The sequence below is a fragment of the Abrus precatorius genome, unplaced genomic scaffold (genome assembly GCF_003935025.1).
Source record: "Abrus precatorius isolate BTA unplaced genomic scaffold, Abrus_2018 Scaffold8, whole genome shotgun sequence".
Taxonomy (NCBI): domain Eukaryota; kingdom Viridiplantae; phylum Streptophyta; class Magnoliopsida; order Fabales; family Fabaceae; genus Abrus; species Abrus precatorius.
The window spans coordinates 37,656,020-37,672,350 of NW_020874428.1; the positions used below are offsets into that span (position 1 = coordinate 37,656,020).

General features: G+C 28.4%; 1 protein-coding gene across 1 annotated transcript; it reads left to right on the plus strand.

Moving 5' to 3' along the window:
• Positions 1–8,616: 8,616 nt before the first annotated feature.
• On the plus strand, positions 8,617–12,024 carry LOC113846634 (U-box domain-containing protein 18-like). Its single transcript, XM_027475122.1, has one exon. The coding sequence runs from the start codon at positions 8,740–8,742 to the stop codon at positions 10,801–10,803; it is 2,064 nt and encodes a 687-aa protein (XP_027330923.1). The 5' UTR covers positions 8,617–8,739; the 3' UTR covers positions 10,804–12,024.
• The last annotated feature ends 4,307 nt before the right edge of the window (positions 12,025–16,331 follow it).

Genomic DNA, 16,331 nt, shown 5'->3' on the forward strand with positions numbered 1-16,331 from the left:
GGGACTTGATGCTTTAATTTCTAAACTTAGCTTCTCCTAAGTGTTTGGTTTTCAATTTATGTTTCTCTCCTTACAAAAGTAATTGAATTTGGCAATACCCAATTTGCACTTATAAAATGACCCCCCCCCCCCCCCCCTTTCTTATTTGTACAATTTCCTAGTGCCCGCCATACTTTGTGCAATGTTTGGTAGAGAAAACTAAGAAGGAAAGAGAGTAAATGCACCAATGCATATCGATCTTGACCCAATATAATGATAATATATAGTATACTTCATTAAAATTTAAGGGGTGGTGTTGAATCCTTTTTTGCAATTTTTTTTTCTCAGCCTGTCCAAACCAACATGAACTTACGGGTTAGGTGAGATTAGATAGTTGAGTTAACTATCATTATACAAAAATACACACGCACACGTAGCATTTGTCATAGAAAATCAAAATATGCTTTAGGGTTTTCAGTTTTTGCTGAAAAGATAAATTTAAGTAGCACACAAATTAAAAAGGTTATAGTTAAAGAATACGTGCAACATAAAAATTTAACTCTACAAAAGTGTGAAGAGGAAAGACTTTATTGATTAAAATATAAATAAAAAATTTATAGTTTGATTGTCTGAAAGAATGGTATTAACGCGAGACATAGATCTTCTCTCATTTTAACACGAACTAGATAGTTTAATTAAAAAAAAAATTGCATTTTTGCTTTAAGCTAAAATTTTTAACTTAAACAAAAATACAAAATTAACTTACTGAACATCCAGTTCACGAGAAAAGATCTAAATCCATTTACATGGGTAAAGATAATGAATGTTACTAACGGGTCACAACCCCTGTCTTCTTCCATCCTTGTTTCCATTTCTTTTGTCTTCAAGTAAATTTTTTTTCTATTTTTTAGATTTTCACAAATTTGTGGGGTTTAGCAACATTGAAATAATAATATAAATAAATAAATATATTTAATAATTTTAAATTATAAAAATTAATATACTAAATTTATTAAAAAGAAAATTAAAAAATCACACACATGTATTAAGGATAATTTCATTAATTCTTAATATTTGGAGGTCCCACCTAACATGGAATATGATCTCCATCTCTCTCAAATCTATTTTGAAAAAAATTGATAAAAAAATTGTTAAAAATATAATGAAGATTAATTTTCTATTAACATTAACATTTTAAATATTAAAAAATAACAAATATGTTTAGGCCTATCACAAAGCACATGAATTAACAAAAATTTATTCTCGAATTTGAATTTTAGTAAATATATTGTATAATTTATTTTTTTTCTAAAAGGACATCTCCCTTTTCCCAATTTTTTCCGACATTCTCACACAATTAGACCCTAATACTACTTCTATCACTTGTATATTTTAAAAATAGCACATAGATTAAAAGATATATATATATATATAATATTTATTTATATTAAAATTATTTTACTTTTAATATGATATTTATTTTTTCATATTTATATTAAGTCTCTGTAATATTTAAAAATAAAATAAAATTAATTTCAAAATATTGATTGCTATTATCTTAAATTTTAACAAAATTATGAAAAATTATTCTTTTAAAATGAGATTTTAGTTTTAATGTATTATAAGTGCAAAAATCTTTACACTATTAATTAGTTAAAATATATTGCGAATGTTATTTTTATATTAATTATCATAACTGACGTTAAAATTTATGATTGTATAGCAACATTAAATTTTTTTTAAAAAAAATATCATCTGAAGAGGTAAGATATGAGAATAAACATATAATAAGATAACTCAATGAGATAAATTATTATATCTTATTATTTAATAAATATAAAAAATAAAATTAAATAGAATAAATTATTATATCTCTTACTACTAAACTTATCCTAAGGATATTTGTTTATAAACTAACCAAAAACAATTAAAAATTAAATTGACATTGCATTAAAATAATAAAAATGAGTAATATTATGCATTTTAATAAAAAAATTATAAATCAATATCGTTAGTATTTGTCACTTTGAGAGATTAGGATCCACATTCTTGGCTATTTTAAATCTAATAATGTACCATTATTAAAAGGGATATACCTAAAAACTAATGACTGCACGTATTTATGATATGATATTGAAACAAACAGGCACACGTTCGTTATAAAATTTGGTACGAAATATTCAATGAGTATAAATTGCAATGGAAGAGAAAATTATGCAGTAATTTTTCGGTCAACCTAATTTCACTCAAAACACAAAGCCCAAAATCAGGCTCAAGGAAATATAGCAAGTGGGGGTATTTGTAATTAACAGAAAGAGTTTAGATGGAAAAAAAAAAAAAGGAAATCAGCAGAAAGAGAGAAAATTCAGTTGGTATCCATACTTTAAGGCATTTAAAGGAATTAATATTTTCAATTGGAATTGTGAAGGACTGTTAGAGGTTAGTGTACCAACCATATACATTAAATATGAACTAGCATGTGATTCGTATTCATATATTCGAATCAGCCAAGCACATTTGAATCAGACTACTGGTGGGTTTTTCTAATAATGCCTATACAGTCTTTGTTTTTAACATTAAAAGCAAAAGGGAGAATGCAAGTGGATGTGATGGCTCATACTTACAGTTTTTCAATTAACTTTAATTGTTTTTTTAGGAAATAAATTGCAAAATATTATTTTGATTGGTTTCACAATCTATTTTATCTTGAAACACAAATTTCCCAAGACAACCAATCAATCGTTCTATATATCTTCTCTTTTTTTTTTATTAAGTTGAAAGATTCACATCCATCCATTTGTTTCGGTGCAAAATCTGTATGATGCTTTTCTTGTGCAGATAACTATGATTCAAAGTGAAATGTGCATATTGATGTGCATGACATGACATGACCTCCTTCTTTCTTTCATTTTGCTTACACTACTTATTGGCTAAAAACGTTTGAATTTAAAGACATGCTTTGATTCAAATTGGACCTAAGTAATCACCATTGAGATTTCCATTGGCACGTGAATCTTACTGATTAATTTGTCCTCTTCTAATATCATCATTAATCACGAAATGTATCCATTAATCTTTGTTTTGTTTTAAGGCAGAAAGAAGATATCTTGCGGATTCATATTTACCGGTAATATGGAATGAACGGTGTTCATTGCAACTTTGAAAATCGATTGTTTCTTTAGTAAAAGATGTCAAAGTCAGCGGTCAAAAAATGCCACTGCACTGATCAGTTTATTTTTGCTTTCATTAAAAGATGTTTGAACAGAATGAAACTTGCCTTGAAGTTGAAGATTTCATACATCCTTAGAAGATAAAAGTGTGTTTTGGTAAGATAAGTTTATAATTTACTTTTGTTAATTATCTTTTTAAATTTTTTTATATTTAATCTAAGTCTTTCATTTAATTTAAATATAATATTTAGTAAATTAAAAACATAAAATAAATAAAAAATTTAAATTAAATATAAAAGTTTTAAGACTTACACTAATATAAAAAGATAATGTTTTATAAAAAATTATTTTAAATTAACATTTAATTTATGAAAAGATAGTTTTTATAATTTTTTATATTTTTTATTAAATAACTCTAATTTAATAAGCTATTTATAAGTTCTAAACTTTTCAGTAACTATAAACTAAAATTATAAGTTTAACTAATTTTGTGAACAAAGAAAGTGATAAGAATAATTTTGTATAAAAGAATTTTATTTTTTTATTTTTTTTAGGTTTGAATATTTTGTCTTTCTAGGAAGAAAAGATAAAAGTAAGTGAGACCCACAAACAAAATTATAATATTATATAATTTTAAAAACAATATAAAAATAAAAAATAGAAACATTCAGATCTAAGTTATTATATGAAAACTTTTTTTTAATTAAATTTGATTATATATTATTATTACAAATTCATTTATTTTTTTACTCATCTGAACAAGTAAATTTCTCTCTCTCTTTCTACTTATCTAAACAACATAATCTTTCTACTATATTTGATATTTTATTTCTCTATTTTTTATTCTTCTATTTCCTTTTTCTTTATATTTTTTCTTTATTTCATCTGTGATTCAAACATACCATTTAAAAATGTATCTTTCTAGCCGGTTCCTCCCTTCACCCAACCAAAGGGGTAAAGAGAGACAGAAATTAAAAGAAGGAAGAGTCGATTAAATGTTCTTCAAATCGATAATCCCAAAAGTTCAGACACTATCAATGGCTATAGCCCACATTTTAATTTGTAAAGAAGCTTTAAATTGATGAATCGTTTTCCTTCAACTCTAGTTTTCAACTTTTGATACAGCATTTGTAAATAATTAAAAATCACTTTAGTTCTTTTATTAGTGGTTTCCAACTTTTCATACCGCATTTGTTGATGTATGGATCTATAGAAGTGTAAAATATTCAACCTTTAATTAGGAGTTTGTTTTTAGAGTCTATTTAGGACATGTAATTAGAATTGTAATTTAAAATTGTAAGTTTAACTTTATTAAAATTTTATTTTATTCAAAATTATACTCTAATGTACATAAATTTTGAATATAAAATTACATTTTTAAATTAAATTTTCACATCTACTTAAAATATAATAATGAATTAGATTGATATTAAGAACTTTGATTTTAAAGAGTAAATTAGAAATTAAGAAAAATTATTTTAATTATATTATAATTACTTGTAATTATGATTTTAATTTTTAAAAATTATAAATATCATAATTACAATTGTAAAATTTAATCTCAATTTAAAATTTGATGTGTTAAATGGATATTAAATATCAGTTAATTAAGTTAGCTAATTTTGATTTAAAAAAATTGATAACGAAAATCTTATTAAAAGACTTTTAAAAGTAAATTAATTTCTCTCCTATAATTAATCAATACCATAATTACTAATTTTAAATTTAATATAGTTTCAAACGATTGGAATACATCTGATACATTTGTGTTAGAGAAGATACCATAAGCTAATACTCTATTAGAACGTTGTTAATTGTGTTATTAAGAATATTATTGTATTTATAAACGTATCTATATTATACCTCTCTTATACATTAAAATAATGGATAACTCAGAGTGGGTTTAGTTTAAGTTATTTTTTCATTAATTTTCCAAAAATAATTTAAAAATTAAGTGGTTGTTTTCTAAAATTAAGTTCTTCCCAAACAAGCATTTAAATCGGCTGTATCACAGGATTAAACTCGCTTGAGTTTTAAATTTTAATCCGTAAACTTATATATAAATGCTTCCTAATTGTAACCTTAATCATGTTGAATTTTTAATGACAATTGATTTTAATTTTTTTAAATAAAAATATTAAAGTTGTTTAAAGTTAATATCTTTATACACGAATATATAATTCAGAAAATTTAGGAGTTCCTTTTAAAATGGTAATGATATTTTGGACCATCATGAGAATTTACAGATTTTTATTTCTTAACATATTAATATGAGATAATACAGTTAAGATAAATATATTTTTAACAACAAATTTCTTTCTATTTCTCTCCATCATATACACGTCTAAAAAATATTTTAATTTTTTTCTTTTTATCTCTTTTTAATTGATTTGTAAAAAATACAACAAAATTAGCATAAAAATAGTATTGTTCATTGAATTTAAAATTTCACGTTATTATTATTTTTGACTCTTGAAGTTTTTTTGTTAAATAATAGACCAAAAAAACCTAACAACACTTACGATTAAGGATGCTAAATATCAAGATCCATTACAACATGCATAACAAATAACAATAAAAGATTAAGCATACATGCTCAATGTTAAACATAACTTAACAATTCTTTTAAACACAAAACACAATAAAACTAAACACAAATTTCTAACTTTTCTGTCCAACAAACATAAAACATAGGCTTATCTTTTCTTTCTATTTTTCCTTTAAAATTAGTACAAATTTAAAGGTAACTTTTTGAAGTAAAAAAAAATCAAGTACAGAATAAAAATAAAAGAAAGATGAAGATGAGATAAATGATAAGAAGAGAGATGATTGGAAAAAAAAAAAAAAACACTCTAAAACAAAAGACAAAAAAAAAATCCATCATATTTTGATCCTCAATCTGATTTAATTTCAATTTTATCAGATCATACATACCAACTGATGCAGTTCAACGGAGATTTCTCTTTTTTGTCGTCAGCAAAGTTTAATGTTTAATTTAGGGAACTGAACTGAATTTTGTTTTTAGTTCGGACCATTAGGCCTTAAGCTCTGTCCAAGGGGTTGAATTTGAAATGCTTTGTTTCAGTTTGGACCATTATTTCTTGTGATCCTACTGGTCAAGCCCAAATAATGTTTCATGTGACATTTGGGCTTTAATGTATTATACTAACATTTGTATATTAATATATTAATATTTCACACAACTAAAACTTTTTAAGAAATGTCATAAGTGGTATTAGTTAATAAATAATTTTTTATTAAAAGTTACTGTAGAAATACATTAAACATATATAAATATTTTTTTCTCATAAAAATAATTTCTACCTTTAATTATGAATTAATATTCTAGAATAACTGTTAACACTCTAGTTTATCATTTATAAATGATAAATTTAATAACTGACGCATAGTGTAATAAAGATTAATAATGATTATACATATCTAAAGTAATGCTCCAAATTAAATTAAATATATGTATTTTTGTTTGGACGATAAAATAGTTGTAATTTAGAAAAAAGAATAAAAGAAAAAATGTTTGTTTGGACGAGGCCTTGAGAATAAGAAGTGAAGAACCTTTGGTCTAATATAAATCCCAAGGGTGATGATGACACATTGAGTAATATCTGCGATTAGGCCACCGACCAAATTCACATCACAATAAGGACATTAGGCCCATTGTGTTTGTGGTTTCAACAAGATACCCTCCACCCCCTCTGCTTTGACCCTTCTTTTTTCCTTCTAATTAAAGCCTGTCAAACATGTTGAGGTACCCAAAGAAGCAACAATTACCATCTACATGAGAAGACCAGAATCACAATTATTCACCCAACATTTGATATAGAATGCTTTAACCTTCAGTGTGAAGGGTGATGTAGTTCAGGAGTCGGTCCAAGTGATCGATCACGTCAATCTTTTTTATTTCATTTTTTTCAGTTTTAAAATTAAGAAACTATAATTTTGTTCAAATTTATGTCATGCTAGCAAACGTGGCCAATTAATATTAATCTCTAAATTTAAAAGCTTTACGAAGGGTCTTAGTGTGAAATGATAGTGATAAATTAGTCGTTTCTTCTAAATTATTATCCAATTTCGTGTCGTCGTGGCAACCCAAGAAGCTAAGCATGGGTGAAGGTTTAATAATAATGATTTTCAACGCGTATATATAATGCATGAAACGACAATGACAGTGCATATTTATGCGTTAGTGATTTTCCAATTTCCAAGCATGAATGCAATTGCATGTATTGGTGGAGCCGTGCAACTGAATTGAAAGCGGCCAAACAGATTTCTGATCAAACTGCATATAGTGAGCAAATTTCAATTTTGTGTATTCACGTAAACAACTTAAGTAAGTCTTTTAGAACCCACTTCGGATTTTTATCTGTTTAACCTGTCTGTCCAGGGTAGACCTTTTATTACCTAAACTTGAAAATTTTAAAATATTTTTATTTGGTTTTTGTGAAGATGTATCAAAAATAAAATATTAAAATTATAGAATATTTAGATACAGAAAAAATATTTTATTTTATTTTAGTTGAAGTCGTTGTCATTTTCTTGGTGCAAACGTGTGAACCAAAGAGACGATGACTTTCTACTTTATTGATTTATTTTAATTGAGATTTGCGAGGGGCAACATATTTCCTTGTCATATTGTAATTAGATCGTATTATTTTTCCGTTAAAATAATTGTGATCTAGAAAGGAAACGCGTTATATGGGGCATGCTGTGATTGGTCCACGCCAAGTATCATGGTTTTCGTCAATATCATAATTTGATTAGTGAATGATTCAAGAAGCCTTTGCATGGAGTTGTGACCACAAATAAGATCAGCTCTGGGAAAGTAGAGACTTTGCCTTGCATAATTAGATATGCTATGCAAGAGACAACGACCCGTATGGATTAATTCATGTTTGACCATGCCGTAGCCCGTAGAGCTGAAGAAAGCCAGAGACCCCCAACATAAAACCTTTTTTTAAAGCTTAGAATGACTCTCATTAATAAAATAAAAAATAAAAAACCTAAGTTGTGGAACTGGTGAGGTATTGAGCTGAGCCATTCTAGCTGTTGATAGATGGAGATTCCAATGTGGGTAAATAGAAAGAAAGGAAGATATTTGGAAAAAAGCAGGGAAACATTGATCCCATGAACAGAGATATTTAAATTGTGGAAGTGAGGAGCTTCAGGTTTGGTCAGAGCACACGTCGACGATTAATTTCTCTACCTTTCAGGTCGGCTGATGGGACCCACAAGCCATCACTTCAAACTCAATGTCCTTGCGATGCCAACCAAAATCTAAAACCACTTACCCATTTAACTTACAACGGATAAAAATAGAAAATTAACGTCCGAAAAGAACATCAATCTTACAATCCCACGTGTCTCAGTTCATGCTAACCAAGCGAATCTTCTCCCATCCTAGTAATAGTCAATTAATACCAATTCAGTTCTCATATATGCTGCCACGTGTGGAGAAGATTCTCCAGTCAGCACAGAACACCTCCCTCTTCCTATAATAATTGTACTATCACCACCGCTGCCTCTACCCCATCCACTTCAATCTCTAACTCCAAACAACACAATCGCCACTTCAATGACTCACACTTCCGTTCAAAGGGATCGCCGCATCCTATCATTCCCGGCGGTTCACCCTTGCCAAACCATATCCCCCAACACCCTCCTCGCTTCTCTAATCACTCTCTCCAACAACATAACCAATTACCAATCCCAATTCTTCCCCACCCAACGACGAAACGCACGAGAAACAATACGCCAAATCTCCATTCTTTCCATATTCCTCCACGAATTCCGAGAACGTGGATTGTTTATCCCTCACTCCACCATCCTCTGTTTCTCAGAGCTCCACTTCACTTTACAAAAGATTCACTTCTTACTACAAGATTCTTCTCTCCAAGGCGTTCGCCTCTTGATGCTCGCCAAAGCACAACACGTGGCATCGCAGTTCCGCGCTCTCGTTCGCGCTATGGCCACCGCTCTCGACGTTTTACCTATTCATGAATTCCAGGTTTGCCACGAGGTCAAGGAGTTAGTGGAGTTAGTAACCAAGCAAGCCAGGAAAGCAAAATTCGAACTGGACCCCAACGACGCGCGTGCAAGTGAAACGCTTCACTCGGTTCTGCGTCAGTTCGCGAGGGGAACCGAACCGGACCAGACTGCCATGCAGGGAATCCTCGACTACCTCGAAATCAAAAGCTGGACGGATTGTAACAAAGAGATCAAATTCTTAGAAGAAGAGATTGGCTTAGAGTGCGAAGAATGCGAGGAGCGAGGGGTTCCATTTTTTAGTAGCTTGGTAGGGTTCTTAAGTTACTGCAGAGGAGTCATATTCGAAACTATACTACACAGTGACACTAACCAATCCGAATCCGAAGCCAGGTTCAGCACGGAGATGATAACGCTAACGTCCGTTAACCCGGAGGATTTCCGGTGCCCGATTTCCCTCGAGTTGATGATGGACCCGGTAACGGTGTCAACGGGACAAACCTACGACCGAGCCTCCATTCGCAAATGGCTGAAAGCAGGGAACACCAAGTGTCCTAAAACAGGGGAGAATCTAAAAAACACTGAGTTAGTCCCCAACACAACGCTCAAGAGGCTCATCCAACACTTCTGCGCCGACAATGGCATTTCCCTTGCCAAGTCGTTTAACCGTAGCCGTGACATAACGAGAACCATCGTCGCCGGAAGTCCCGCGGCGGCGCACGCCGTGCAATTCCTCTCGTGGTTTCTCACACGGAGGCTCGTGTTCGGAACACAAGAACAGAAACACAGAGCTGCGTACGAGATTCGTGTGCTTGCCAGGTCGAGCATTTTCAACAGAGCGTGTTTGATTGAAGTTGGGACGGTGCCTCCTCTGCTGGAGCTTTTGGCCTCTGAGGATAAATCCACGCAAGAGAACGCGATTTCTGCGCTGTTGAAGCTCGCAAAGCATGCAAATGGCCCCGAGAATATCATGAACAGCGGAGGGCTAAAGCCTGTTCTCTCTGTGCTGAAGAAAGGGCTTAGCCTTGAAGTTCGCCAAACCGCGGCTGCTACGATATTTTATCTTTCTTCGGTGAAAGAGTACAGGAAAACAATTGGTGAGAACCCAGAAGTGATTCCGGCTTTGGTAGAGTTGGTGAAGGAAGGAACAACCTGCGGGAAGAAGAACGCTGTTGTTGCAATTTGTGGGTTACTTTTGCTTCCTAAGAATCACCAAAGGGCGCTGGAAGCGGGTGCTGTTCCTGCATTAGTTGGTGTTTTGGGTTCTTCTAACAAGGATGAGCTTGTGACGGAGGCTTTGGCTGTTCTCGCGGCTCTGGCGGAGAATGTGGATGGAGCACGTGCCATATTACAAGCCTCGGCTTTGCGGTTGATTACTGGGATGTTGCGATCTGCCACGTCACGTGCAGGGAAAGAACACTCTGCATCGATTTTGCTATCGCTGTGTGTGAATGTTGGTGGTGAGGTGGTGGGTGTTCTTGCTAAGGACCCCTCCCTCATGCCTTTGCTTTATTCGCTTCTCACTGATGGCACTTCTCATGCAGCCAAGAAAGCCCGCTTCCTCATTAAAGTTTTACACGATTTTAACGAAACTAGAACTTCCCGATTCAAGGATTCTTCGCCTCCTCAAGAACGATCCCTTCACGTTTGGTGAATGCGCCTTTTTTTTTTTTTTTAATTGGTGTAAATATTGTAACATTGATTAAACATTAGTTTTTGGCCCATTGATTTGTGAAATTAGCTCTAAGCTCTTTTTTATCCCGGCGATCGAGCTAATTTCAATAAGTGAGCTGCATTTAGCTTACAGTGGAAAGTGCAAATTTTTGTCTGTCTCTATCTAGTAATTATGAATTCAAGTGGTGTGAAATTTGATGATGAAATCTGTATATTTGGATTAGTTCTTTTCATTTTCCCAAACATTATTTGGTTCCTCTGTGGATACATTCTGAAACTTTGGATCATTTCTTGATCGTAGAACACGTAGAATTGAGAGAATTCTCTAGGATTGAACGAATAGATTGTATTACTAAGATCAATGAGTAAGCTAACGCTACAATTCTGAGGAAATAGTCATTTATTATTGAGTTTTATTATTTGGACAATTTTTTGAACACTTATACCACATTTTCATATTTTATTACACTTCAACATTTTTTTCTCCATATATCATATCAGAGAGACCCCATATCTCCTATGGTAAACATTTCTGTCTATTATTCGCAATTATTTTTCTGTTGTATGTAATTTTGATTTTCATAGGCTAATTTTGGAACTGGTTTGAGGATAAAAAATTACAGAAGTTGTTCCAAAACTTATCAAGTATAGCGTAGCCAAGCACTATTGTTAAAACAATTTTTGACAGTGACCTCGCTGATGAATCCTTGATAAGAATAGCTAACGTTGCTACTAATCTGCATTGAAGATGTTGGCTTGATTCTGGTTTGGCAATTTTACCAAGAGCATTATCATCACTAATTCAATTAGTTAAGCTTGTGTCCAGGAATAATAATCATGATTTACTAGTATCAATAAAGTTATTGTCTGAGTTTAGAGGGAGAGGGAGGATAAGAAACAATGAAAAAAGAACTAAATATATTGTGGGGGGAACACGCAAACTAACAATTCACATTTGTAACTTAGTCAACTGAACTCATTTGATATAACAAAAACAGGATGGTTTAGCGACTACGAACCAGAAGACGTGTTTGAAATTCATTGTTAAGGCATGGCTTTTAAACATGATATTCAAATGTACGTGTTTACACGGATTTTCCAGCAAATGAATAAATTTAATAGTAATTTAAAATTTAATTTTTGATATCTTAATGAATTCTTATTAATGTGTTTTTAATAAAATTAATAAAAAAAATGAATAACATTTGAATAAAAAAAAAACAATCATAAAAAAAATTCTGGAAACAAATAAAGAAATACAAAAAATAAATTTAATAAAATAAATTACAATAAAAAAATTATCAACTCAATGAAAGATAATATACTTGTTAATATCATTTTACTGGAGACTAATATGTGCATTGAATATTGACAATTTTTAAAATTTAAGATAATATTCTATACTTTTTAAAATGTGACGGTTATAATTATTTAAATTAAATAATATATATATATATATATTCTAAATATATAATTAACTATCATTATCTATCTATATATTTAATATAATATTAATAGTAATAATTGTTTAACACGTATGAAAATATAGAATATTTTCTTAATTCATTGGGTATCATAAAAATTATCTTTTGAAATATAAAGTTTAATTGTTTAACATGAAGTCTCTATTTTAACTATGTATGAAAATAAGTCAAGCCGTTTAATAGAGTCCTACAACTTAATTTTTTTAAAGTCTAAATCAGCCTAGCCTATTTAATTAATATATTTAATTTAAGCTTTTTAAAAAACTTAATTAATTAAATAGGTCAAGTTTGAGCTTAAGAAAAAAACCTATTAAATATATTAGAATTACTTATTTAAAATTTATAATAATATATTAAATCAATTAATTAAATTTTAAAATAATAAAATTTTAAATTAAAAACTCTAATATTTTTCGTTAGAGTTGAAGAATATTTTTATTATATATCCTCTAAGAGAAAGAACTTTGCTTGCTAGAGTTTTTTGCATATCCTATATGGCATAAAACTAATTTTTATTAAGCTGTCTCAATTACCTCTATTGTTAGTTTGTCTTATTTTATTTATCATCTTCTTATAATCTTACGCACTTGTTTATATTATATAATTTTTTTATGACTTTTAAAAGACATATCTATTTAGATGGTTTAATAGTTTATTTATAAGGAAGCTTAATAATATATTGAATGTCTTAATACGAAATAGGCTATTAAAAAGGCTAATAGGTCAAATTAAACTTTTAAAGGGGACAAATTAGACTTAATAAAAAGTCTATGATAGATAATAGGTCAAACTTAGACTTCAAAATTATCAGATAAACCAAATTTATATATACAAAGCCTAGCATAACAGAACTTATTTCCATCCTTAATCTTAAGGTCTAATAACTTGTTTATAGAAAAAAAAAAAAAACACCAAATAACTTCTAAGAGACACATGCTTAATCTTTATTGTATATTTTATATGATTTTGTCACATGTCTCATTATACAATTGCTAATAATCATTTTTAACATATTAACTTATTAACATTTACATATTAAAAACATTTTTTATAGATTTTTCTATCATCTCTAAATCCTTTTCATTTTGATACTTCACCTTGAAAAATAGTTTGAATCAATTTCTAGACAAAAAAATCTTTAATTTATTCTTGATTGCATATGTTGATATGGTGATGATAGTAATGTATTTTGAATATACATTAAAAAAATATTTCCAACAAAATTTGACAATCTATTTCAATACATTGTAACTTTCAACTTGCAAAGCCATCCATATAAATTTACATAAAAACTTGTCAAAATATTACATTCTTTTTGCCATGTTATACAAAAAAAAATAAAAAAATTCAAAATAGCTACTCCAACTATAGATTAAGACCACAAAATTCATTGGCTCAACGTAAAGTTTTTTGGAAAAAAATAGAAAACTTTGATTCTTATAAGTTATTTTTCAACCAAAAAATCGTCTAGATGAACCTTAACCAAAATAAAACCTATTTTAAGCATCTTTATCATATATATAATTTTTTTTTTCCTTTCACCCTCTTTTCAAGCAAAAATAAAACTTTAATAACTTAGAAAATTTTTATTTCTCTCACGCAGCAAGTATTTTTAGTCAGGTTAAAATTCACCTTTTTAGTTGAGTTTTAGATGAATATTTGGTCCGAGAAATACTAAAGGGCGTTTGGAAATTGCGCTTTTTCAGTCAGCCTAAGCTAAAACTGAGGAAGGAGTCTGTAACTTATATTTATGATATGAAAGGATCATAATAAAGTGCTTTCAAGTCTTGAAAGCTTTAGTTTTTCCCCTTCATTCCATTTAATCCAAGGGTATCCGATGCAATAACAAGAAGGGTCTGTTTGGTTACTTCTTAATTGTTAGGTTAATATTTTTTGGCAGTTGAGTCTTAGGACACAATTTATTGTTTGAAATAAGGCGTGCGACTGATGTCGTTTTAAATCTCAATAATTTTTTTGGTTAATTTTGTAAAATATATATAATTAAGATAATATATTAGATATTTTATTATTAAATTTTTATTTTTAATAAAAATAAAATTGTATAATATTTTAAAATTATTCAAATAAATAAAATAAAAATTTAATTTTAATTATGTTTTACTTTTTTTAATCACACACGCACCTAAATGTAATGAATAATTTGAATATAATAAATGAGTTTATCACAAAAGATATTTTTACATACAGACTCAAAATTAAATATTTTATTTCATTCTAACCAACTCATAGTTAAGTCTTACTTTTTTAATAATACAGAAGGTACTCAATGTCATCCATCAACGTCTAAATAGGGTATGCTTCCAGCCTCTCACCTTGACTACTTGGTTTGGATTTTTTTTTCAGCTAAAATATTTTTTGTATAAATATAAATACGCTTAAGAACGGGTTTTACAAGATATTTTTAATTACTTTATATTTTAGTGTGTATTTTCATATAATTATTTTGCATGATTATTTAAAGATAAGAATTTTAAAAAATTAACCTATAATTTTTATAAAGAATAAATTATTTAAAGTAAACAAAATTTTAAAGCATATGATTAAAATCAATCGGCTTAACTTTCTAATTATCTTTTTATTTTGTCTTTATGAGATAATCATTTTAAAGCAAGACAAACTATTACATGTAATTTTTTGTTACTTGTGAATACTAATTTTTTGCCTACAGGATTGCTTTAAAAAAAATTTAAAAATATATAAAAAATAAAAAAATATTTTACAGAAAAATAAAAAATTTCAAAAAAAGAAAGAAAAGCTTATATTACTCATGCTTATATCTCAATGTCAAAACCAGTTCTTAAGCATTAAAAAAGGAAAACTTAAAATTTTTGGTATTTTATCAAAAAAAAAATCTAAACGACTCGTATAAATATACAAATAAAAAAATTTGAGTAGGAAGTTTTTTGGAAGAGGGAGAAAAGATTGGGAAGCAACAAATTTTTTAAAAAATTTGAGAGATCTGATAAAAAAGGAAAACAAATCTTTTTTTAAAGAAAAATTATAGAAGAAAGCAACAAAAAAGAGAAAGAAGAGCAAAATTTATAAGAAGAAGAACTTTGAAGATATGAAAAATAAAGTAAAAGAAGAATATAGAAAAAACTAAAAAACGGAAGAGTGTGCAGCATAAAAAAGACAAGCGTAAAAAAAAAGGGGGAAAATGCAAAAAAAAAAAGTAAAAAAATATATATATATACCATCGATCATTGCTTGAACTAGTCTGTTGGTAAGTTATGTTCTTCTTCCTCCTCCGTTATCTTTGTAAACTCTGACTCAGTGAATGAAAGTTAATACCAAGGTTTTAAATCACTTTTATTTTACTGTTTTGTCTTCTATAGAGTTATTGTGATTCAATATTATTTTATTAGTTTGTTCAACTTTCTTTAAGGATCCGTGAAGTTGCAAGAAATTGTTTGCACCAAAATTACTTTTTTTTAATATAATTATTAGATGTGATTTGATTTGACCATTAAAAAACCTGTGACTCGAGTCTTTATAGTTATGCTGCACCTAAACGTTTTCATACTTTGTTATTATTTCATCTTTTTTTTTTCTTTTTTCGTTAGCATATTTGTTTTCTTTTTTATTTTTTTATTTATTTCAAATAAAATATCTTTTATTTTTAAATTTAATCTTTCTACTTTTATCCATTTTTTTAAGTAATAATAATAATAAAAAAAATGATTCAAACATAATATTTTTATTCATTTATTTATTATATTTAAATTATATTATTATTTATAAAATTTATTTCATTCTAACATTAGCAACAAATTTTCTTTAATTTTTTATATTATTTCTTTATTTATACTTTAATTATTATGTTTGTTATTTATCATTTAAAATTGTCATCTCTTAATTTTTTATTTTTGTATATTTGTAGAATATAGATGAAAATCTAATTTTATATTTATAATTTATCTTTTTTTATATTATGAATTTTTGTTAATCAATAAATGAATGTTAATATAATTGTATCAATTTATAATATAACGTATAGTTTTTT

What these genes read in the sequence shown, in the direction of transcription:
- LOC113846634 (XM_027475122.1), top strand. Translation starts at nt 8,740, where the DNA reads ATGACTCACACTTCCGTTCAAAGGGATCGCCGCATCCTATCATTCCCG.